General features: G+C 43.8%; 1 protein-coding gene across 1 annotated transcript; it reads right to left on the bottom strand.

The window, feature by feature from the left end:
* Nucleotides 1-333: 333 nt before the first annotated feature.
* On the bottom strand, nt 334-25644 carry aldh18a1 (aldehyde dehydrogenase 18 family, member A1; the record flags this gene model as incomplete). Its single annotated transcript, XM_080747230.1, has 16 exons — nt 25507-25644; nt 23610-23759; nt 23166-23270; nt 22230-22388; nt 20126-20216; nt 17975-18099; nt 16759-16903; nt 16181-16254; nt 15092-15191; nt 13148-13368; nt 12127-12264; nt 11221-11416; nt 10464-10585; nt 9412-9598; nt 4166-4261; nt 334-557 (listed from the first exon to the last, which is right to left on the bottom strand). Exons 2-16 carry the CDS (start codon nt 23751-23753, stop codon nt 334-336), a joined length of 2127 nt encoding a protein of 708 aa, XP_080603356.1. The 5' UTR covers nt 23754-23759; nt 25507-25644.
* Between the last annotated feature and the right edge of the window lie 651 nt (nt 25645-26295).

The raw sequence follows: 26295 nt of genomic DNA, 5'->3' as shown, positions 1-26295 counted from the left end.
CCAAAGGGGTCCATTTGGTTCCATTTGTACACTCTCAGGGCTCTATTATCCAGGTCTTATGCCTTATGCCTTAACTTCTTTGCCTTTTTTTTTACTATTTTGAAGCTTGCAGATCAGCTATTTGAAATATTTAAAAAAATGTGTATATATAGTAAAAAAAGAAAAGGCAAAGAAGTTAAGGCATAAGGCATAAGACCTGGATCATAATAGAGCCCTCAGAGTTTAATTAACACTTAACCCTGCAGTTTCGGGTCCCAGAGATACAAATCGTGTCAAATCAGGGGCCTAATACATATAAAACTGGGGGGGGGGGGTCCTTAGGGGTCCTTGAAATTAACAAGGTTGAGAATCACTGCTGCTCTCGTTGCCGTCCCTTTGCCCGGCCAGGGGCCGTGTGACGGGCAGGTCCTCGTGCAGGTATTTCATGGTGCCGTGCTCGGAGAAGTCGGCCGCCGTGTGGCCGTCCCCTCTCAGCACCCACTTGGTGGTCAGCAGGCCCTCCAGGCCCACGGGACCCCGGGCATGGATACGAGCCGTGCTGATGCCCACCTCCGCTCCTGGGGAGACAGACAGAGCAGTGGCGTCAGTTCAGCAAAAGGTCTGGCGACGTGACTGGTGTCGTGCACGCGCGCAGTCATGTTGCCATACCTTAGCAACAGGCATGATGAATTTATTCCCATTTAGGCCTAAGGCGCTCTACAGACGGACAGCGGTTGCCGCCGGGGCTCCCGCTTGGATCTGCGAGGAACACGCCGCGGTGATACACAAACACACTCGCTCTTTGAGTAAACGCTGCGCGGTATTTCACAAAGATGAACACAATCCATCTCTCACCGCCCGCGTACGCATGCACAAACGAGCACGCTCGCGGGGATTTTCACGGGACTGCGCCCGCTCGCCTCGCCGCCTCTAAACTTCGCTGCGCGGACGAAATAGCCGCCCGCCTCTCATTGAAAATGAATTACTAGCAGGCGGTGACCGCGTACCGTGTGCAATCCCCTTAAGTCCGATTTGAATAAAGCCTTAAAGACCCAAGTCTGATTTGAAAATTATCCACTGTTTTTCTGGAAAACGTATTTTACTCTGTAGCAGTTAGAAACAAAATTCCCAAACTATTTGATAGCTTACAGCCTTACACCTTTGGCTTTCATAGAAAACAAATCTGAAAAACGTAAAATATGTTTTAAAGAATTACTGTACTACATACTGTACATACTGTAATACACAAAAATGTGTTCCCGGCCTGAGGGGCAATACACTTTAATGTGTACCCGTCCAGAATAGGGTTAAGAAGTACATTACATTTTTTCTCCCCTGTAGCCAAGGTATGGCAGCTGCCATACCCAATTGACGCCTCTGAGACAGAGACATACAGTACAAGATCACAACAAAGTCATTAGTTTGAGATTCTTCATTTTTATTCTTCACAGAAACTAGAACAAGGATATAAGGAGATTGTGCAGACTTGTTTACACACATCAAGCCCTTGGATCCCTGATGAATAGTGTCTCTCAGTCCCTTGAGTTCATCTTTCAGTGATACGTACTGTATGAAGTGAATCTCCGGTACACCCTAACCCACTATTAAATATAGCAACACTTATCCATCTCAAAGCATTACTCAATCCCTTGCTCTTAAGTGGTATCAGTGGCATCAATGACAGAGGTTCTACTTGCTCCCGCGGGGGGCTTCTCAGTCCTCACAGAAATGTCTGTGGAGGATTAATTGGTATAATGACTAAATTGGCAAGAAAAGAATGGGTACAAATAATTGGCTACTAAATTGGCAGTCTTAAGTGGCATCAATGCAGACTTGCTGAGAGGTGGGAGTGAAGGCGTGAATCTTCCACTTTGTTTCGGGACACATTCAATGGCCGCGTTTCCAAAAGCGATTTTAGCCCATCGTCGCTCACGCATGGTCGTAGAGACCAAGCCCCGACCGCCATGTTCCCGGGTTTACATGGGTGACTTATTTGGCCCCCTACAACTAAAAAAAGGGCTTAATAAAGTCTCACGCCTGTCTAAATACGGTACGGCATTCTATAATTACCTGTATTCTCCGTGTTCTTTAATAAGAACCTTTTTATCCAATCCCTGTCTGTTTATCTCAATGGGGTTGGTGCGCATGAGGAACGCCAGGAAATAAATGGGAAAACAGAAAGCGATCGGATAAAAAGGCTTCTTATTAAATAACACAAAGGATACGGGTATTTATAGAATGCCGTGGAGTGAGACTTTATTAAGCACTTTGTGAAATCTGAATGTTGCTGTAGTTGTAGGGGGCTAATTAAGTCGCTCTGCCCCAACCAGGGGGAGAGTTCCGCCGATTTAAAATGAGACCAATACGGAACTAAAACTTCCTATGATTGGCCGCTAGTTGAGCTGTTTTCCCCCTGGCCGGTAGCAAAAAGAATTGTTCTCCTTTGGATCCCATTCATTTTCCCCTTTCGTGTTCATTTTCATGAATACTTTATGGTTCCTATCGCTAGTTAAAAATTGCCTTTCAATCACGATGATATGCGTTTTGTGAAAATAAGGTCCCATTTATGTTAAAATTGATGATAAAGTTGCGGGGGGCGTGACCAACTAAACTGATACCAGCCGGCTGTGTTCTTCTTCGTGTGCTGTATTTTGGGAGGCTCCGACCACATTCTCCCATGTATCCCTGCGGTTGCACGTGACCGTTGGCAGCCAATAGCCCCCCCGTTTGCATTTCAATCTATGATGGCAACACCCATGCCAAGGACCCATATTGTGTCATTTGCGCTGCATAGAAACCAATGGCTTCGCTTTGTCCATATCTTTTATACAGTCTATGGCCCCAACCCATGTAAACACAGGAACATGACAGACGGGGCTTGGTCTCTACGACCATGCCAGCCTGAGCTAAGATGGGCTAAAATCACTTTGGGAAACCCGGCCAATGTCTTGAGAGGGGCACAATGTTGGCCATCTACTACTGTGTCTGTATCAAATTTCTCCACTTTTCTTGTTTAGACCCTCTTGTTTTTAACACTATAAAAGGCTCTAATTTGTTCTCCAGCTATACCAACAACATGTAGAACGCCCTCCCACAGGCCTTAAAGGAGTGCAAATCCCTAGCCTCCTTCAAAATTGGTCTGAAAAAGTCACCTTCAGACGGCCACTACTAGTGACTTGTAAATAGACTATAGCCCACATCTGTTGTTTTTATCGCCCTGTTTTTTTTTATTATTTTCTTTTCTGCTTTTGTAATTGATGTTATCCTATGCAAAGTACTCTGTTCTATCCGTCTGTCTTTCAATGTTATATGAGATGCATAAAGTGGTTCCTGTGTAAATAAGCCGTGAATATTACTAGGATCTCCTTTTAGTTGACCTTGTACCAGTGTTTTGTACTGTCATGAAACTGTATTTTTTTCTATTGCAAACTGCTAATAAACTCTTCAATCAATCAATCAATCAATCAAACCCTACCTACACACTCATTTATCACTCGTTCAACATGTTGATGTTTCCCATCTTTGTTTAAAAAACACTTTGGCATGAGGGATTTCATTGAGCTTTAAAACCTAGAGCAGGGGTTTTCAAAGTGGGAGACGGGGCACCCTGGAGTGCCATGACGGCAGTCCAGGGGTGCCGCGAGACAATTTGATAATATTTGGAATTTATTTGGACACTTGAAAAAAATATTTAATATCATTTTAAACTTGAAGTACAAAGTTATTTTCAGTCAGTTCTAACCAAAATGGCTATTTCCTCGCAACATAATCACTAAAATATCGTCACTGTCGGGCAGAAACCTCGTATCTCCAAGTTTCAAATGTGTACGTATTTTGGTAAAGCAAGGCCCTGCTTCATCAAGACTGTCACACAAAACTAGTGAAAACTGCCGATCTACAAGCACACAATGCCTCGCGATGCGAGGTGATAAATACACGTTTTGGACATATAAGGACATATAAGGTTTCCACCCGACAACGACGGTATGCTATAAATATAAGGTGCTGGGAGTGAAAATTATAATGTATTATAAAAAATATAAAAATATTTATGGGGGTGCCCTGAGCCAAAAAAGTTTGGGAACCCCTGACCTAGAGTCCCTAGTTTCTGGGGGTGAACATTCACCAAAAATAATAGCCAATCTACAAGCTCACTGCGACGCGTTACATACATTACTGTACATACCCAGTCCAAAGCGGTAGCCGTCTGCAAAGCGGGAACTGGCGTTCCAGAAGACACAGGCACTGTCCAGCTGCTGGAGGAACTGCTCCGCTGTGTCCTCTGAGAGACAAACGCACCGTACCGTATCAACACAAACACAACTGATTTCTTTGTGGTTTGACAGTTTTTCAGGCAACATACTGCAGTCAGTGTAGGCTGCTCTCCTCAGGGGATAAGAACTGAACACCACATACAGTAGTAGACATTCTATTTAAAGGTTTATTACTATACTACACCAGGCTAGTGATTTGTCTGATTATAGGTACTAGAAGCTCGGCTGCCCGAGTCGGCGCCCTGGCCAAATCGGGAACAATATAAATAGGGAATGAATGCCCCGCCCTTTAATGCGAACCCCATTATACCTGTTGTCATAGGATCTGTTTTGACCATCTGTTTGCGTGTGTCCATTTATGCCCATATATGGAGATATCTGTCTGTCTACGTCCATTTTATGCCCATACTGTATATGGAGATCTCTGTAGGACCCGTTTTGACCATCTGTTTGCCTGTGTCCATTTATGCCCATATATGGAGTTATCTGTCTGTCTGCGTCCATTTTATGCCCATATATGGAGAGCTCTGTAGGGCCTGTATTGACCATCTGTTTGCCTGTGTCCATTTATGCTCATATATGGAGATATCTGTATCTCTCTGTCTGCATCCATTTTATGCCCATATATGGAGATCTCTGTATCTGTTTGTCTGTGTCCCTTTATGCCCATTATGGAGATCTCTGTATCTGTCTGTGCCTCCGACTGTGTTGCAGACACAGTGCCGGTTCTCCCTTTAATGCAAACCCCATTATACCTGTTGTCATAGTTTTATGCCCATATATGGAGATCTCTGTATCTGTTTGTCTGTGTCCCTTTATGTGTTGCAGACACAGTGCCGGTTCCCCCTTTAATGCAAACCCCATTATAGCTGTTGTCATAGTTTTATATATGGAGATCTCTGTATCTGTTTGTCTGTGTCCATTTATGCCCATTATGGAGATCTCTGTATCTGTCTGTGCCTCCGACTGTGTTGCAGACACAGTGCCGTTTCCCCCTTTAATGCAAACCCCGTCCCCATTATACCTGTTGTCATAGAACCCTTTTTGACCATCTGTTTGCCTGTGTCCATTTATGCCTATTGACTCATGTGGCGTACGTGATGTCAGAGAACGCGCGTGCCGAATCTGAAGCCGGTGGGACGAACGGTTCTCGAGATACGCGGATTACATACAGACACACACACACGCAGACAGAGATTTGTCGCATTTATAGATAGATTCTAACTCAGAGGGAGTCCTTCTCTACAAATAGCCAATGCCCTAACCATTCAGATCTACAAGCATGTTAGCATGCTACAGCATGGGAGAGCAGCTATGTAACCTGACCATTTTAAAACCTAGGTTGAAGGACTGTTGACCAAATGCACTTGTTTTTAGGTTGCACTTAGCTCAGAGACCCCATATCAGGATGGTCTTTTATAAGACACCTTTTATTTTAAGCTGTTTTATGCAATTATTCCTGCACTGTTTAATCCATTGATAAGTGTTTTATGTTGATTTGTTAATTTTTTTATGATGTTGTATTAGTGAATTTCTTGGATAGGGCTCACTTAAATGAATAATGGTATATACTGTTGAATCCCTATTTGATGTATCTTGTTAAACACACGATAAAGGACACAAAAAACACATACTACATTTTGTGGTCACTAGATGGCAGTAAAGAGTCGCTAGTCTTTGCCAACAGAGCAGAGCTAGTTATTTTTTCCCATGCCAATTTCACACTTTGTTCGCTCAAATGAGTGTTCTTTTTTGATCCCATGAGAGTTTTGTTGCATCTCAGATGCTTGCATTAAATATCTGAGTGAGCTGCAGAGACACCTTTATTCTTTTCTTAGATCAGTGTTTCTTTAAAGCCCCCCCTCCCAGGGGCGTCACAGGGGGGGGGGGGGGGGGGGGGAGTGGGACTGAGTTACTAGGGCCCAAGGCGAAGGGGCCCTAATTATTTTATACTTTAGCTATTGAAATATAGCAAGCTTGTATATCTGCTATTTTTTTAAGTTGTGAAAGTGTGTAAATCTTTGAATATATGTATTTTTTACACGAACATTTGTAACAAAAATTTTGCTTCTGGGGAGTCCCTGGAACAAAACATTTTGAGATGGGGGTCCGTGGCCAAATACATATAATTTTGGGGATCCTTGACATGATTTCTTTTTTTCAAAGACACATTTTCAAGATCTTTCAAAAATAGCAGATCTACAAGCTCACAGCGCAGCACCGTGAGCTTGTATACTGTATCTGCTATTTTTTCAAAAGTTAAAGCACAAAATAATGCCTAATCATGTGTTTATACAAAGTTTAAATGGGTTAAACCCCCTCCCCCTATGAAGAACATTCATGGGGGGCCCGCAGAGAATCCTTGTACCCAGGGCCCAGAATTTGGTGCAACACCCTTGCCCCCTCCCAACAGAGTGCCCACTGCCCACCCCGGGTTTGGTGTAAAAAACTATATCCTCTCGTTGACAAGAGGACGTGCATTTCTGCCAGACAACCCTTGCATTGTTTTCTGACATGTTTGGACTGTTTTTGTTGAGCCCAGAGAATCTTAAAACACGTTAGCTCTGGTGTATTTTGGGCAAGTCATTATAGGTGCCCCCCCCCCCCCCCCCCCCCAAATACAACTTAAGTATAAAATAGCATAAAATAGACCCTTACGGATCTATTTGGTTCCATTTGTATACTTCTTGAAATTAAGATTTTGAGAATCATTGTTCTACAACTAGGAAGGTTCAGAGACTCAGTCTCAGTATATGGCTTTCACTTTGCGTCATCGTTTTTCCTCCTCCATCTGTTATCACCTGCGCCTCTCTACGTGCCTGGGAATAACCTGGACGCTGTCCAAAATCATTTCCGTCTGTTACTGAGTCGCGGATCGCCGGGGACTCTAGAAAGTTAGCAACGCTTTTGAACCCGACCCTGAGCGATGACAGCAAGTGGGCTTCAGTACAGCACGTCTGCTCTCCATTTTAAACAAGCCCTGTCCCCGCCGATGGAGTCACACTGGGACTTATCCTGATGATGAAGCTCTGTCACTGATCATTACCGACTGTGACAGAATGCATGACGGAGAGAGAGAGACGGGATAGAGAGAGAGTTTGAGATGGAAGTGAAAGGTGACGGTGAGAAATATCAGAGACACATAGGTTAACCCATTTAGGCCTAAAATTATTGGATGCTTTAACTATTAAAAAAATAGCAGATATACAAGCTCACAGCGCGGCACCGAGTGCCGCGCTGCGAGCTTGTAGATCTGCTATTTTTGAAAGAGTTGTGAAAATGTGTGCAAATCTTTGAATATACTGTATGTATTTTCAAAGCGAACGTTTGTAACTCACATTTTGCTTCCGGGTGGTCCCTGGAACTAAATATTTTGAGATGCAGGTCCGTGGCCAAATAAATATCATTTTGGGGGTCCTTCACATGAAAAGGTTTGAGAACCACAGACATAGTAGTCTCTCAAGAACAGACTAACTGAGCTCCAGTTAAGTGAAAAGGACCTTTTCTTTGACGATGGCTGGCCAGATTGCTGACATAGAAACACAGGGTTTTCAAAAAACCTTAGAAGGATTCAAAAGACACTTATAGAATCGGGTCAAAATTCTAATTTTCAAGATTTTTCAAAAAATAGCAGATCTACAAGCTCGCAGCGCTGTACTCGGTGCCGTGCTGTGAGCTTGTATATCTGCTATTTTTCAATAGTTAAAGAATAAAACATGTATTAATCACTTTCAACCTGGCGTGCTTATTTGGCATACCAGGCAACCAGGTATGTTCGTACACATACCTACTGTGTAGGAGTAGCAATAGACCAGCTTTTGTCACGGAAAGATCAAATTGAATCAGTGGGTAAGAAAACAAAGCAAATAATTGATTTCCTTCGCCGCCCTAACATCTTTTGGTGCAAGAAGACAGATTTCTTCTTTTGTTTTTCACTTCTGTTATTATGAGTGTTCTTCAGTACTGTAGAACCACCTGGTATGGATGCTGTCACAACTGATGCAACAACAGAATATTTAGTTCAAAGATTGTCAGACAGCCACTTAACAGTATGCCAAAGTTGGCAAGGAATATCGCTTCAAACAGTAGCCATGTTTTGTATGGGGAATATAAGTCGGTAAGACTGAAGAAGTCCTTTGTCCATCAGTCGACTTTGAGGCTTAATTTAGAGTCTGGCCAGGGTAGGCTGAGCAGTGGACATGGATTGTGTCTTTATGTTTTATGGATGTCATTTGTTGTCTCCACCAGCCGAAGGCTGAGGGAGAGTATGTTTTCCCCTCCGTCCGTCCGTCCGTCCGTCCGTCCGTCCGTCCGTGCGTGCGTGCGTGCGTGCGTCCGTCCGTCCGTGCGTGCGTCCGTGCGTCCTCGCAGTTTGTGAGCAGCTAATCTCAGTCACCGTTGGCCCGATCGCTGCCAAACTGAGCACACACACTCCCTGGATGCCAATCTAGAACCTCTGCCCCACATTTTTTAAATCAGCCTCATGGTGGCGCTATAACAGGCCGATTTGTGTGGCCTGGTGGAGACCTGTGCTCGGAAGAGCACTGCTTCTAGTTGTTTCTGTTTTAGTATGTCATTGTTTCATTCGAATTTCTGTGAGCTCATGATAAAGTCATATCGTATCGTATCGTATTGTACGTGACATTTTCAAAAAAGTACTTCACACTGCTGCCAACCACTCTAATCTCAAATTGAACAAATACACCGTGCAATTTTAAAGATCATATCTTTAAGCTTTTTGCCTCATTGCACATGGAGAGACATAAGACAGAAATAATATACATATTTTAAGGGCATTATGGTCATTAGGAGTCAAATAATAAAGAGTGAGACTATTGAGGCCAATATGCTGACACTTTAATAATTTAATGCAATTAAAAATTCTGTATGCCTGAAAGATATTTTATGAAACATAGATTTATTTAAATGCATGGTCATTTTTTTACCAAAATTATTTTAAAATGTAAAATTATTTAAAATAATTTTAATTCGCTGTAGTAGGAGCTTTTTCACTGTAGTTGGAGACACTCGTCTGCGCCTCGTGTCTCACCACGCCTCTCAGCCGCTATAAAATACCAGGTAACCACATGCCTCTTGTGGCTTATTGCTTCACGACACCACACAGCACTAGCAGCGCCACAAGCCACCCTTGTCTTACCATCTTCCGTGACGATGACATCGGTGTGGGAGCTGCCGTACTTGTGGATGTGGTCGATGGCTTCCTGCATGCTGTCCACCACCTCCATGCAACACTCCAGGTCTCCGTACTCCGTCCGAAGGGACTTGGCCTCCGACGGGCTGAACGTCAGGTAGGAGGCAAACCGCGGCCCGGCGTGGATCTTCACCTAGTCTCACCCAAACACAGAGTGTGGAAATATCATTAATTGCGACCGAAGGTCGCAGTATACCATGAGAAATGTCGCAGCTTGTCTCCGTCTGTCTGTCTGTCTGTTCAGTCAGTCAGTCGGTAAGTAGTACACATTTTTACAGTCTATTGGTTCCCTTGTCACTGTGACATCACTCTGACATCACTGTGATTCTTAACAGAATGGGTTTGCTGCTCTGACCTCACGCTCTGGCTTGATGTCCCTTCTATGCCCATAGAAGGGACTTCTATACCCAAGAGCTTGTAGATCTGCTATTTTTGGCTAAAGTTCTCAGAATTTGGACAATAGGGTTCAAGTGATTAATATAAAAAAGGAGGTTGTTTGCCGTTCGGAACGGCTCCCTATAGTGCGAACCGGATCCCATCGTTCATTTCAAAGAGCCGCTCAAAGGACTCAATTCGTTCGCGAACGTCCCATCTCTAACATAGACTACTGTTCACCGCAGCAGAAGTGGAGTGGAGGAGCAGTCACAGTTACGTGAAACACAAGTGGATTGATTGAATCTAAAACATAGACCTGGTACTGCTTAAATTCACCGCTCCACTTCGAACCAGGTTTGATTTTTTTAATGCAAAATAAATGCTTGCAATGGTCAGAATCATTAAAAAAGTGAGTAAGTGAATGAGTAGTTTCAGTGGCTCTCACAGATTTTCCTGCTATTTTTGAGAGGGGCATGGGGGTTCAATTTGTTATTTAACCTTCATAGATGACAAAACCACTGAGAAACGGACCTTTGCTCTCCACGGTCACAGAAGTATCGGAAATGCTCCAACTATTATGTTTAAATGTACTGTATAAATGCACGTGCGTGTGTAATAATTACCCTTTCAGTTCGCAGCATGTCAATGATCTGGTCAAACAGAGGCGTCCTGAGGATGTCTCTGTGGATCAGCAGGGTTTCCATGGCGTTACAGGCAGCAGGGTAGTCACACTTGGAGTCTCTGACTGAAGGCAGAACATGTCAGTCAATCACTGTCTCTTTCACCATTGGCGGTAACTGTGTGGCATCACCACCAAACCTAACGCAAGCTTTCTGTGGTGATTGCACCCAAGTCCCTGCAATTTTTAAAACATCTGCAACGAAATGCATTTCACTCTAAAAACAAGTAACTGTGTCTTATCTGGGAAGGTAACCAACTCCAACTGGAACAGAATTAGTTTAGTAGACAATGTGTACACATACGCTGATTTCTGGTTCAGAATTCAAGGAATTCAACAAATCTGATGTGATAGATCTTTTAGTTTTACAGGTATATATATTTGACATAATAGGGCATAATTAACATAGTACTTGGAGGTCAGTAATGTATATGACGTCAGTACTATGAGCCCGAGGTCATATTGATGACATCAGGGTTCTCCTTGTATGGGCATAGGAGGGATAAAGTAAGACAAACACACAGACCAATAAAGAGATTTGTAGATTAATAGATAGCTCGGGAGAACCGCTGATCTCACTGACTTTATTTAGACTGTAAATGTATATAAGGACAGGAAACCGGGGCGGACAAACGGGGAACAAATGCGAGACACGACCGAAGTCGGATTAAAACTCGCGCCGCGCGCCATAAAAAACTGACCAATCTTGATGACTTTGTCCACGCTGGCGGCGCTGTCGATGTAGACGTGGCAGATGCCCTCGCTGTGGCCCAGGACGGGCACGCCCCTGGCCGCCCGCTGGATGTCTCTCACCAGCTGGGACGAGCCGCGCGGGACGATCAGGTCGATCATCTTGTCCAGACGACACAGGTCCTCCACCTCCTCCCGAGTGCTCACCTAGCCACGCATAAAAGGAAACACACACGCACCACAGAAAAGACAAAGATAAGGAAATTGCATCGTCACTCTCCTGCAGAAACCTCTTATCTCCAAAAGTTTTTGGGGCTTTTTTTTTTTTGTTAGACATTTTATTTGTATTTTTTGCCTACAAGATAGGGACGATGGGTTGAATTAAATGATGTTATTTATTCTCTTTTGATGGAAATAGTCAGAACGACGGTTCCATGATGTTCCATGTCTGTCAGAGATGCATACAGTAGGACAGAGGTCTTCAACAGGGGGTCCTCAGAGTTACTACAGGGGGTCCTCTAAATCTTTGTGTGATAGAAACTTTTTTTCTCCTTTTTTTATATTAACTACTTGAACCCTAGCGCCCATATTCTGTGAACTTTACGCAAAAATAGCATATCTACAAGCTCGCTGTGCGAGGCGTTTCGGCAAAGAGGTTGGTGTAGAGGGGAAAAAGAGCAGACTAAGTACAGAGTGAAAGGTCAAGTTTAGTATGTATTGACAGTTCAAGTGGTTAAATATCTGAAGTGAAAACACAAATTGACAAGAATCCAAAATAAACTGATGATTGTACTGTCAAACAATGTAACTATACGGAATCTATGATAAGGTTGTGGGCGTTCCTGCTTCATCTCTCCCCCAATAATCTCCTTGGCCTGAAAACATTGAAGACCCCTGCATTAGGATGGTGGTCTTACCAGCTGTATGGCCTCCCTGACCCCATGCATGGAGAGCGCCTCCTGGGTGAGCTGATGGAGGACACGGTTGGTGTTGGCAGCCTCCTTGCCTCCCTTCAGCAGCAGAGCGTTGCCACTGGCTATGGCCAACGCTGACACCTGGACAAGCATTTTGCATGATTGTGGTGCCATATAATAAAAAAAAAGCAACTGGTACAAAGTTGTCAATTTGACACTCACAGAAATGCCATATCTTTGGTTCCCTGAAATAAATTGACACCTAACATCTCATTCCTTAAAAAATCTCTAATTGGTTTAATTCCAGTGCTCTCAGGATGTCACTGAACCTTTCGCCTAGAGGGCTCTTAAACGGCAAAACTGCACCGTTGTCACGTTAATTCTCATTCTATGTTTTGCAGTCCTTTGTTTAGCTCAACAACAACGACACGTTTTCAACTGTCATGTCACTTGCCCTGTCCTTCGTACCTTTATGTACTTTTCGCGTGTTTCCTAAACCCACCAGGCTTGAGTTAAGACCCGCCTCCAGGAGTGGCTGAAATCCTTGCCGGACACATGGAGGGTGGATAAAGTCAGGCCTAGTGAAGGCATGAAGACAATCTTGTACTGAGAAAAGCCTGCATTTGCACAATGCACAGCTATTAATTTGCCACTACAGTTCTCAAAATAAACTGTGCTAAAAAAATTACTTTGTACTGTGCTTAAAAAAGGGAAAACGTTTTAACTTTGCTAAAGAGAAAAACGTACTGAGAAAGCTATTAATTTGTCACTACTGTGGTCAAAATAAAAACTTTTACTGATTATCAGTTAAATTGTTATAGTTCGGGCATATTATGCTGCGTGTATTATTGTAATGGATCAGTAGGTAGTAGGTAGGCCTATTGTATTGCTTTGCACTAAGAGCACTATATGCACTTTCATACTTAAGATTATTGAGAGAGGCGTTTCCGAGAGGCGGGTCTTAGCTCAAGCCTGGTGGGTTTAGGAAACACGCATACTTTTCTAGCCGTCCGTCTGCTGGTACCTGTGGCAGGCAGTCTGGCCTGGCCTCGAAGATGACCAGCAGAACTCCGATGGGCACAGTGACCTGCTCCAGCTCCAGGTTGTGGGCCACCCTGGTCCTGCGCAGCACCCTGCCCACGCTGTCCTGGGCCGCCACCGCTATCTGACGCAGGCCGATGGCCAGGCTGGTGAGCTTGGCCACTGTTAGGCTCAAACGTTTCATCATGGCTGATGACAGCTGGCCTAAGGGAGAAGGGACAATGGGCTTAATGCAGGTGGTCTTCAACAGGGCGTCCGGGACCCCTAGGGGGTCCTCTCAGTCACTACAGAGGGGCCTCCAAATCTTTGTGCGGTAGAATCTTTTGTTTCTCCTTTTTTATATTAACCACTTGAACCCTAGTGTCCTTATTCTGAGAACTTTAGCCAAAAATAGCAGATCTACAAGCTCACAACGCCTCGCAGAGAGGTTTGGTGTAGAGGGGAAAAAGAGCAGACAAAGTACAGAGTGAAAGGTCAAGTTTATTAATTATTGACGGTTCAAGTAAATATCTGAAAACACAAATTGACATGAATCCAAAATACACTGATGATTGTGCCGTCAAACGATGAAACTATTATGCATCTATGGGTTGTGGGGGTCCCTGCTTCATCTCTCTCTCAACTAAGGGGTCCTTGGCCTGAAGACCCCTGCTGTAAGTGATATTTACCAGTAAGACACCTAAGGGGCGACAAGCGAGGTCGCACCATGTATATCGGACCATTTACTCATATATGGAGACCCCTGGTACCCATAAATATTCACAGATATGGGCTTAATATTGATGACATCAGGGATCTCCATATATGGGCATAAAAGGGATTTGGTTCCCCTGGACTCACAGGGATCTCCATAGAGACACTTCTTGAGAAGACAAACAAAAAGGTTTAAGAATGTATTTCTAAAAAGAGAAAAAAAATAAGGCGGTCAGAGGCATAATCGAAATAATGATTAAATAAAATAAAAAGTACAATAGCTGCCATTTAGCTGTGTGACCCCCCCCCCCAGCCCCAATCACCTAGGAGTACAAATAGTGAGGCACATTTGTCTGAATATAATGAATTAAACAAAAGCAAGAAATGTCAAGAAGGGTCCCTAATTCTTAAAGAATGATTTAAGACTATTTGTCTTTTCTCCAATAACATGGCAGCATCCTTCCATGTGAGCAAAACTGAACATGTATTTGACTTTTTTAATAAGTGTTAAAAAGCTCTACATTCCCAAAGAAATCCTTAAGAGTGTAGGGTTGAGATGATAATCGTTGATATCCTTTATCGTGATAAAAAAACACTCACAATAATCGTATCGTGGAGATTTAAATGTATTGTGAAATTATCTTCCGTCATGCACAGGGATCAATTGACCTTTTATTTGCCGAGCTGCGTATCTGGTACCATTTAAACCAGGGCTGCCCAAAAGGTAGATTGTGATCTACCAGTAGATCACCACCAAGGGTGTGCAGGTAGACCACATGACATGCCTCTAAAATATATAATTAAAATGTAAAAATAAAAATATATATATATATAGTCAGTAGCATTATTAACCCCAAAACCTACCACTTCCATACAGAATGGGATGAAGACATTTCCCCCAGTATTTCCCATTTATTTCCCCCTTACAGTAAGTGTGTTTGTCTAAAATGTAACGCCAAACGCTAAAATGTAACGCCAGTGCTGCTATTCCAGAGATCCCTCAGGCCCTTAGCTAAAACATTTTGGATGGGTAGATCATGTTGAGCTAGTCATTTTAAGTAGATCTCACGTCAAAAAAGTGTGGGCACCCCTGTTTAAACCCTCTATAATTGGTAAAACGGAACTGGAAATGACGTACTTGATACAGTCTTTTTTTCACTCTCTACCAAATCACTTTGCCAAAAAATAGCTGATCTACAAGCTCACAACGCGTTGCAACGTGCACACTGAGTACCTGTGCTGACGGCCAGTTCCATGTCCAGCTTGTTGGCGGCAAGAATCTCCTCCTTCTTATCGATCAACAGCTCTGCTAGTTGACAGATGATCTCACTCCTCTGGCAACAACACACACACATACATAAGTAAATGCGCAATGTTTGGATTCTTTAAAATACATTTTAGATAGATAGATACCTTTATTATCCCAAGGGGGAAATTAAGTCACCCAGAAGGTACAGCAGTTAAAGGTTACAGGACAGTAAGAAAAAAAAGAAAAGGACTGTTGTGTACAGCCGAGCGACAAAAACAAACAAGAAAGAAGAATCAACAATACAGGAGAATCAACCATACAGAGCAATTAAGTTAAACAAATATATATACTGTATATACATAAAGTGTCGAGACAGAACACAACACAACAACAAAAAAGTAGTACTAACGGTTCCGTAAAGGATTGCAATTTTAAGGGACTTTTCTAAGCATATTGCAAACTCAAAGAACTTACAATGGTCCAGTCATTCAAACATTGGCATTGTGTTGATAACACAGTGCCAAAAAAATATACACATATATACAGTATGCATAAGTGTGCCAAAAAAAGTGTCCAAAAGTCTGTGCAAAAAAGAAGTGACCAGTGTCGAGTCACAACAAAGAAAAAGAAAAAAATGCAGATAGATGCCTCTCTCCGCAATACAGGAGGGGGGGGGGAGTAATTTGGATGGCCCGGGATGGACGTTTTCAATCTCTTATTAACAACATAGAACAGCATTTGTCTTTTTATTTTATATAAGATGATGTCCTGCAACATTATGTGATATAATATGTTGTCTTATGTCTTGTTTGATGAAAATGAACACAATTTAGGTGAACAAATCAACAACACACAAATGCATGTCAGCCTGCCAGTTACACAGTTCAACCACCAGGTGTCACCGTTTCCACAGGAATAAAATTAGATGTGCCAAGTGACTTGGCTGTAGGCCTAATAGTTATAGCTTTTGTTTGTGAGAGAGAGAAAGAGCATTAATTCATAGATACATGAGGTTTCCGCCCCAAAAGCGATGATATACGAGTATGTTACAGAAAATCCAAATGAGTTACCTACCTGGTTGGGCTGCAGGGATGCCAGGGTTCTGCCGGAGTGCCTGGCCATGTCTGTCTGCTGCTCCACAGTGGGGCCTGTGGGGGAGGTCAGATTGAAAGGACACACAACTACATTATTGTAATATTGTATTATAGATACTGTATATATTATGCAAGGCAACGACCTGCTCACCGGGAGCAACTAGGGGTTCAGAGTCTTGCTCAAGGAATCTTCGACACTAACTCTGGGGGAGCTTAACTGAGAACCCTTCGTGAAACCTCTGTGTTCTAACGACGGTTTCTCTACCACAATACAATTTGAGACATTGACATTGTGAGGACAATTTGGGGGTTAAGGCTTAGACATTTAGATGTTTGGAGTTACTGTATGCTTGATCTATACTAAGTTGTGTGCCATAGTCGGGCATAAAAGATTGCAGATCTACAAGCTGACAACGGCTCGCACAAAGGAAATGGCATGAATAAAATCAGCACCTCAAAATGTTGATGAAGTGTGTGTGTGTGTGTGTGTGTGTGTGTGTGTGTGCGTGCGTGCGTGCGTGCGTGCGCGTGTGCGTGCGTGTGTGTGTGAGAGCTCACCAGCGGGTTTGACCTCAGAGAAGAAGGTTCCCACCTTCTTGCCCTCCACGATGTCTGTGATGACGTGTCCGGTCACCTTGGGGTTGGTGCCGTTGGCAATGACCACCGACGTGCCACCCTGCAGCGCCCAGAGGGCAGACTTTACCTGCACACACACATGCACGCACACACGGACACACGGGCGCACACACATCCACGCGTGTACGCACGCATGCACACACACGCAGCATAATGTTTGATAAGAGGGCTACAGAGATCAGGGACGCTACTATAAACACATCAGTAAAGGAGGAGAGATTTGTTTTAGTATTATACTTTGAATGAAACCAGCACATTGGTAGACACATAGAAGGTTTATAAAGCAATATAGCTGCAGTTACAGCAAGTACTGTAACTGGAAGTTAAGTTACAGTATACACTAAGTTCAGAACAGGACAGGACTCAGGTAATATGGCTGGTTCTGTGGTATCATTCTGGAATGGGGATTGTTAGTGTATTGACCCATGTAAACTGCCCCTGTCCATGCAAAACCCTCGATGGCCTGTCGAGTTCTTCCTTCAAACGCCCAGACAAATAATTTGGCAATGATCAAATTGACGCGGCACCCTGGGGTGCCGTGACGGCAGTCCAGGGGTGCCGCGAGATAATTTGATAATATTTGGAATTTATTTGGACACTTGAAAAAATATTTAGTATCATTTTAAACATGAAGTACAAAGTTATTTTCAGTCAGTTCTAACCAAAATGGCTATTATCTCAATGTTTTCCTCGCAACATAATCACTAAAATATTCACTGTCGGGCAGAAACCTTGTATCTCCAAGTTTCAAATGTGTACGTCTTTTGGTCAAATATAGCCCTGCTTCATCATACAAGACTGTCGCACAAAACTATTGAAAACAGCCGATCTACAAGCACACAACGCCTCGCGATGCGAGGCATTGTGTGCTTGTAGATCTGCTGTTTTCACTAGTTTAGTACATTTTATAGATGATAAATACAAAACGAACGGTTTTGGACATACAAGGTTTCCACCCGACAATGACGATTTGCTATAAATATAAGGTGCTGGGAGTGAAAATTATAATGTAGGGGTGCCTCGGATTAAAACAATATCTATGGGGTGCCCTGAGACAAAAAGGTTTGGGAACCCCTGAGCTAGACGACAGCGCTCCGCTGGATCTGTATTGCTGTTGTGAATGTGACCACGGATGTACCTTGGCCTCCATGCCTCCGATCCCCACCCTGGACTTTGTTCCGTAAGTAATGGACTGCTGGTCTCCAGGGTAGAAGATGTCAATAAGCTTAGCGTCGTCTGTCCCAGGAGGCCGGTTGTACAATCCTGCAAGTCACAAGACAAATTATTATGAAACATAGTAACTGTTCGTTTGCAGACCGCGCTGCTCCAGCGTAAAACGTTTGGTTCTACAGAGCTACTACCAAATTATTTTGTGGGGTCCCCAGATGATTAGCTTAATGTAAAAAAAGATCTAACTCAACGGTAAACAAACCAACATAAGTGTATACAGGGTATCTGCACATTTGTAAAGTGACAATTTAAGGATTTTCAAGACCGTTTTAATACCAAACTGGCCAAACTGTCAAATGTTAAGTACTGTAAGCAAGAGGCGAACATTGTGAAAATATCCGATCTACATGCTCACAACGCCTCGCAACGCAAGGCGTTGTGAGCATGTAGATCGCCTATTTTCACAATATTTATCTGTGGAACCGAGTCACATTAAATGTAATACCTACAATTCCAAGTGCTTGTCAGGGTGGGGGTCCCCAGTTCAAATATGTTTATTTTGGGGGTCACAGCCTAAAAAGGTTTGAGAACCCCCGCTGTACAGTATGGAGAAAGTGTCCTCGCCTTCTCAGGCCATGGCTACACGGAGCTGGATATTTCATATATCCCGGTTTTTCAGATATCCACATAGAAAAATATCTAGGTCCACACGGAGCTGGATATTTCATATATCCCGGTTTTTCAGATATCCACATAGAAAAATATCTGGTCCACACAACAAAGATATCTAGGTCTAACAAGCACACACACACACACAGTAAAGTCTTCAGAGATATCCGGGTTCCATGTCTACACGGATCCAGTCAATCGGATATTTTTCAATGTCTTCACATATTTATCCGGTTTAAAAAATATCCAGCTTTGCGGCCGAAATATCCAGCTTCATGTGGCTGCAAGCCCCAACAGCACAAAAAAATGTCTAGCTTCAGAAATATCCAGCTCTGTGTAGCCATGGCCTCAGTCACAGTGTTGTATGGCAACACAACCGCCCTTGAGAGGGCACAGTTGGAAAGCCTTGTAGGGCGGCACAGCGCCTTAGATAATTGGCTGTGACCTTCGCTCTGTCTCCTCCATACATACATGCCACACGAGTCGAACGCACGATGCAGAAGTTAATTGCTGACTCCTCTCACCCTCTTCAAAATCCCTCCCCTCCGGGGAAAGAGATTCCAGAGTTTTAGGTGTAGGACATCTATCTCGCCCCAGGAACAGCACATATCCCGAGGCTGTTCCATAGAATCAACTCTCTGACGCACAAGAACTTTTAGCAGTACAGCAAGCATTAGCCAACAAGCACTTTAAATAGTAGCTAGCCTAGGTAGAGACATTGTACAACTAATGTACACAAGTTCTTGTGTACATGGACAAATACACATACTCCCACACACCTCTCCTGTCAACCAGTGTGTTCTAGGGAGAGTGGCGTCACGCTTTGAACTCGCCGCAGACCGGAAGTGCCGTCTCATGGAGCCGTTCTCATTCCTAGCGAGCCTCTGCTCGTCTCCTGCCCCGTCCGCCCCCATTCTAGCCGAGGTATTTTCACTCGCTGGTAAGTAGACTAAATCACGTCTTTTTCACATGTTAACGCATTCACGGGCCTCTCCAAGGTAGATAACATTATTAAATGGGTGAAAAAGACGTGATTTAGTCTACTTACCAGCGAGTGAAAATGCCTCGGTTATAATGGGGGCGGACGGGCTGAAGAGCAGCAGAGGCTAGCTAGGAATGAGAACAGGCTCCATGCGTGCGCATGCGTAAGCTTCCCACCATAGAGTAAATAGGCTTTCCACGCTTACTATGGGAGTCGACGGGAGTGTCGTCACTCTCCTTAGACGCTCTGCTGTCAACCACATCAGTATCAGTATCAAGCCCAGTCAAAATGACAGCAGGTCTCTGGCTGTTTATTACAGTATATGACATGTACCTTCCACATCAGACAGGTCTGTTTCTTACAGTATATGACATGTACCTTCCACATCAGACAGGGTTGTTTCTTACAGTATATGACATGTACCTTCCACATCAGACAGGGTTGTTTCTTACAGTATATGACATGTACCTTCCACATCAGACAGGGCGATGAGCAGGTCAGCCTGCATCTCCACGGCCAGCCGTGCCGCCAGGCTGTCGTTGTCCTTGATGCTTATCACCTATAGTGGCAGAAGGTTCAGAGGTCACCCGGCTAAAGCTTTGATAAACTGATGAGAATTCACACAATAAAACAAAGTCCTGTGCACTTAAATCCGTGTCACTTTTATTGCCGAGGTTTGGATTCTAAGCCCCTCGTGGGTGCACGGTCTGGCGCTGCTGCTAAGTGAGGTGGGTTACTTGTGAGAATGGCAGCGTCACTGTACCATCGAGGGGCTTGGAAGCCCACATCCCCTCTGGTCTTGTTTAGTCTTTACTTCAGATTGGCCGGGAGGATGCTGCCAGCAATAAAAGTGAGAATGACATGGGCAATATGTCAAAAGTTTTAAATAAGAGCTTTTGCTTAAATAATGCCCACGATATACTGTAGATGTGGATGCATGCCTCAGGTTACAATAACAATCTAGCGATGCACAGTGGGTGAGTGGCAGTAGGTTTGATACAGATGAGAGGCATTACTGTTATTGTGTACAAACAAAGTAAGGACCAGGGTTTTGTTGATGCCCCAGCATGCACAACTACTGTCCCCCCGTATTCATGTGCATGCACATGCCTTAGGGGTGGAGGGCTGACAAGCAAACCATTTTTACACAGTCAGCGCCAACTGCTTCTCTTTCTGAAAACCGGTGAGAAAACTTGTGTGATATAACAGGGCAATGCGATGCCTTGAAACTAGAACTAAGGTCCGAAAGAGGCTGATCACAAAGAGTTAGAGAGTTAAGTGATATTTCTGATAGTAATCATTGCTACAAAGTGAATCAACACTTGTGTTTGTTTTGATGCACTGCCTTGATGACGGGTGAGAGGATTGATGGTTATGCCGAGCCTTGATAGTTTTGATGGCGCACCCGGTGCGTATGGTTTACACGCTGAACGGTGGAGAGTCAGATCACATTGCTCACTTTTCAATTTGCCAGTCAGTCAGCAGAAACGCAATCTCCACCACATTCCTGACTCCTGAGAGAAGAGACTTTGAATCCTCAAAGTTTCTTTTTTATGTATTTGCACAATGCACTGAGGCTTATCGCTTGACATGCACAATCATCGATGTGTAGAATTTACAGATAAAATGTTAAATGGAGCAATTGGAGCATAGACAGTAAGAACACACCTTGACATATTTATTTCCATAATAGATGTCTGGCCCTTGATTTGATTTGATCCGCATGGCCCCCTCAATGTGATTGAGTTTGACGGGCCCTGACACGGAGTGACAGTGTGAGTGTGTGCTTATGTCTGTGACAGCTACAGTAGCTACAGTAACATTATCCCTACACCCCCCAAAGATACTCTAATCCAGGGGTCTTCAACAGGGGGTCCGGGACCCCTAGGGGGTCCTTAGAGTTACTACAGGGGGGGCCGCCAAATCCTTGTGTGGTAGGATAATTATTTTAAATGAACAACTTGAACCCTCGCATCCCTATTCCAAGGAGAACTTTAGCCAAAAGTAGCAGATCTACAAGCTCTCAACACCTCACACTGCGAGGCGTTGAGAGCTTGTAGATCGTCTATTTTCGGCAAATAGGTTTGGTGTAGAGGTAAAACAGTACATAGTGAGATGTCAAGTTTACAAAATATCGACGATTTAAGTGGTTAAATGTCTGAAAATACACATTAACATGAATCCAAAATAGACGACATTGACAGTGCAGTCTATGAATCTATCTATGAAATCGAAGAAGATCTCCCTCACACACTTATACAATATGTAGAGGGGGTCCCTGCTTCATCTCTGTCTCTCAGCTAAGGGGTCCTTGGCCTGAAAACGTTGAAGACCCCTGGCCTGCTCTAATCTAACTCACTTACAAAAACAAAATTATTGCATTTTTCATTCCATGTTCATTGTCTTCCTCATTAGGGGGTCTTACAATTTCTAAAATGTTACAGTTTAAATGACTCACTTATCACCATGGAATCATTATGCCACTGTACTGAGCCACATGTCAGTTTTTTCATGGCCGCCATCCTCCACCATGCCAACACCACCCTGCCACCCACATGCTGCCTGCGCCCACACTTACCCCCATTAGGTCGTTGTTGGGCTCGGGCGGGGGCACCACGGCGTCGTTGGTGTTGATGATGGGAACGATGTTCATGCGCATCAGCTCCTGCAGCGTGCTGTTGAGGTTCTGCCTCTTCTGGTCGTCATAGAAATCCAGGTTGGTCACCAGGATCTGAAAACGAAGAGGAACAGAGACCAATCATTCATGTACAAAGACTGACACTGTGACAGAGCATAAGAGCGGAGTGGAGCGGGGGGGGGACATGTCTAAATAATCATTAGACATGCAGCCCAAATAGGATACGTGTTTGAAAATCAATAAAGCAAGGGTCTTCAACAGGGGGTCCGGAACCCCTAGGGGGTCCTCATAGTTACTACAGAGGGTCCTCCAAATCTTTGTGTGATAGAAACTTGTTTTTTTTCCTTTTTTATATCAACCACTTGAACCCTAGCGTCCATATTCTGAGAACTTTAGCCAAAAATAGCAGTTCTACAAGCTCACAACACCTGCGAGGCGTTGTGAGCTTGTAGATCGGCTATTTTCGGCAAAGAGCTTTGGTGTAGAGGGGAAAAAAGCAGACTAAGTACATAGTGAAAGGTCAAGTTTATTATGTATTGACAGTTCAAGTGGTTAAATATCTGAAAACACACATTAACATGAATCCAAAATACACTGATGATCGTGCAGTCAAACAATGAAACTATACGGAATCTATGAACAGATTGTGGGGGTCCCCGCTTCATCTCTCTCTCAACTAAGGGGTCCTTGACCTGAAAACGTTGAAGACCCCTGGTCTAAATAATCATTAGACATGCAGCCCAAATAGGATATGTGTTTGAAAATCAATAAAGGATTAGGCAGAACTACAACAATCAGAGGTTTGCGTGCGTGCGTGCGTGCGTGCGTGCGTGCGTGCGTGCGTGCGTGCATGCGTGCGTGTGTCCATACCTGTGCAGTACAGGTGCTATACTGTGTGAACATGGCTTCATACAAGGCCATCAGTCCACTCTGTCCCGCCGCAGCACACGCCCGGGCCTCCAGGACTGGCACAGACTACAACACAAGTAAACACACACACACACACACACACACCAACCATTAAATACAATGACTGTGCAATGGTAGTGCCCGCTAAGTTGTTTTATGCAAAAGAGGGTGGTTTGATGATTTCCTCATGTTTAACAAAAGTCTGCAGAAAGTAATCCCTGGTGTTTGCTAGACAATCAAGCCTATACCACCCTGGGCTTTAAAAACACTGCTGTGCATCTTCAGCAAAGGCATGACATAATGTATAATTGTATGTTAATTATTTGAGCAGGGAGGAGATACAGTATATAAAACAAAACAGTACATAAGATGGAAGCATAATAACAGAAACACACACTCTCACACCATGTCTTTGAGTTGGTTCTGTCCTGAGTGTAGGGCCTGTCGGACACTCTGGGACAGCAGGATCTCGTGTCTCAGTCTCTGCTTGCCGAAGGCGACCGCCCCGCTGGTGACAATCATCATCTCCCTGCCCTGGTTCTGCAGCATGGCCACCTGCACAACCATATAAGAAGAAGAAGCACTGAATAAGTTGTATAGGTGTATACAGGGCGGGAATTTCATGGAGGCCGTGAACTTGAAGGCCATGGCCGCCGTTGCCCCTCAGTTTGGCCTTGTGCCTGAGGCATGACCTGAGGCCACAGTGGCATTAATGCCCCAGCTGACTGTACCACTTTCTCCTCTGTCTCTTTCTTGTCAATATGTAGACAGTAGACACCAGTGTCTTTTCCCTTTCATGTTAGACACCAGTGTCTTTTGTTGAGATTCTGAAATCTAAACTCCACCGAGTCCCCATCTTTAAACCAATCCAGTGACTTTGATTGGTGCAGGGCTGAGGATTCACCAGATTGTAAATACCATCATTTATCTATTTCACTGCAGATTAGCTTATCATCCCTAACCCTTAAAGATTCATCAAATTATTTCAATGGACTAAAATCTTTTATGGCCTTCCTGCCCTGGCATTTGGCCTTTGTGCCCTAAAAAATGGACAACACCAAAGGCCAAGTGGCCTGGGTGTAGATGTTTTCTTTCTCCTTTTTTACACTAACCACTTAAACCATAGGGTCCATATTCTGAGAACGTTTGCCAATAGCAGATCTACAAGCTCACAACACCTCACGCTGTTAGACGTTGTGAGCTTGTAGATCAGCTATTTTCGGCAAAGAGGTTTGGGGTAGAGGGGAAAAAGAGCGGACTAAGTACAGAGTGAAAGGTCAAGTACTGATGGTTCAAGTGGTTAACGATCTGAAAACACAAATTGACATGAATCCAAAATACACTGACGATTGTGCTGTCTAACAATTAAACTATATGGAATCTATAAACAGGTTGTGGGGGTCCCTGCTTCATCTCTCTCTCAACTAAGGGGTCCTTGGCCTGAAAACGTTGAAGACCCCTGCATTAATAGATTAGAAAGGTTGTACTGTACACATACAGTACGTAAACCAGTTTGACTAAATGTCAATGTCAACCATGAAAAAAAGAGAAGAGCATGCTGAAAAGGGAGAGGAAGGAGAAATACATACATTTAGCAGAGGTATGTAATTTGACCATCCAGTATGAGTGTAATTCCCGTGCACTTAAGTGGTTTTAATTTGGGACTACAGGCAACGTTTTTGACGTGACAGAAACGATCTTCTTCGCAAAATGAATTCTTTCTCTTCTCTTCTTCTCAGAGCTTCATTGCAATATAGTTTGCAAAGATCACTCCTCCTGTGATATAACATTTTAGATCAGGGGTTCTCAAACTTTTTTCTAGCTCGACCCCATATTCTGCGGGATTTTCTTTTTGTTTTAGAGGGAGAGGAGTGTCCCTTCTCTTCATGCTGGTGGCTTGTTTTAAGCGTTTTCTTGGGTGCCAACGGCACCTTCCCGCGACCCTATAATCTACGGTCCGCGGCCATTCCTGTGGCCAGCGCCTCCTCCAGTGCATAATGCATATCATATATGCTACTTTGAAAGGTTCACAAGGGCATACGCTTTTTCTATTTTTTTGTCTTCACGGCATACTACGTATACCCTGTATCATGGTAGAACACAAACTGGTCGGGACACATAGTTTGAAAACTGCTGTTTTAGATAAATGAAAAGTGTGTGCATGCGTGTGTGCGTTTTAAGACAATTCAGTGCAATACAAAGACACACAAAACAGGGCAAACAAGAAGATAAACCCCTCCAGCTGTTAATTGATACTTGCCTAACTGGACGTTAGTGTCAGAGTTTGGGTTTCCCGCCTCACCTGCTCCACGATAGAGGCCAGCCTGCCCAGTGCCAGGCCACACTCATCGCCTCGGGTGACCACAGCACTGCCCAGCTTCACCACAATCCTCTTGGCTTGGCGGAGCGCACCACGGTGGGCAAAAGAGCTGCTGTTAGCCCGGCCCAGAGTCACTGTACCAGAGGACGAGATATCAAAGTTACAACATTTTTTTTATGGTATTTCTAAAGCATTTAAATGACTTGTGAGTTGTGACACAGTGTGAATATATTTGGGGTTTAACCAGTGACAGCATCACATAAACAATGGATTCTGAGGAAAGGACTTGCGTTAACTAATTTCTTATAACCACAAGTTTGTTCAAACGTTTAGCATCAAACGGCTACTCGACTCAAATCATACAATCAACTACTGTTGGCCATTATATGAAATGCTCACTCAGTGACTCAGTCAAATAAATTTAAAGCAAATAACATGTCATTGTGGGGCTAAGTGACACAAAATGTCACTATGCTCAGATTCTTAAGACCTTTCCTATTTTCCCTGAAGGAGTATACATGTTGTATCTTGTGAATATGGATGGATGAGGTTTATAAATGTTGTATTTTATGTGTGTGCGGGGAGGTGTAAGTGTAACTGTACTTTGCTTGAACATTATTAAGTTACATTAACTTTACTTGAAAAGGTTATGCCCCACAAATACATGCACTGAGTGCGTTCACGAGTCTGCAGCAGAACTTATTAGCAAACAATGGATGCACACGCCACACACAGGTCATCTTCTCAAGCAGCTTGTGCAAACAAAACATG

The sequence above is a fragment of the Nannobrachium achirus genome (assembly GCF_963921795.1).
Source record: "Nannobrachium achirus genome assembly, chromosome: 18".
NCBI classification, from domain to species: Eukaryota; Metazoa; Chordata; class Actinopteri; order Myctophiformes; family Myctophidae; genus Nannobrachium; species Nannobrachium achirus.
This window is presented reverse-complemented; position numbering and strand designations above follow the sequence as displayed.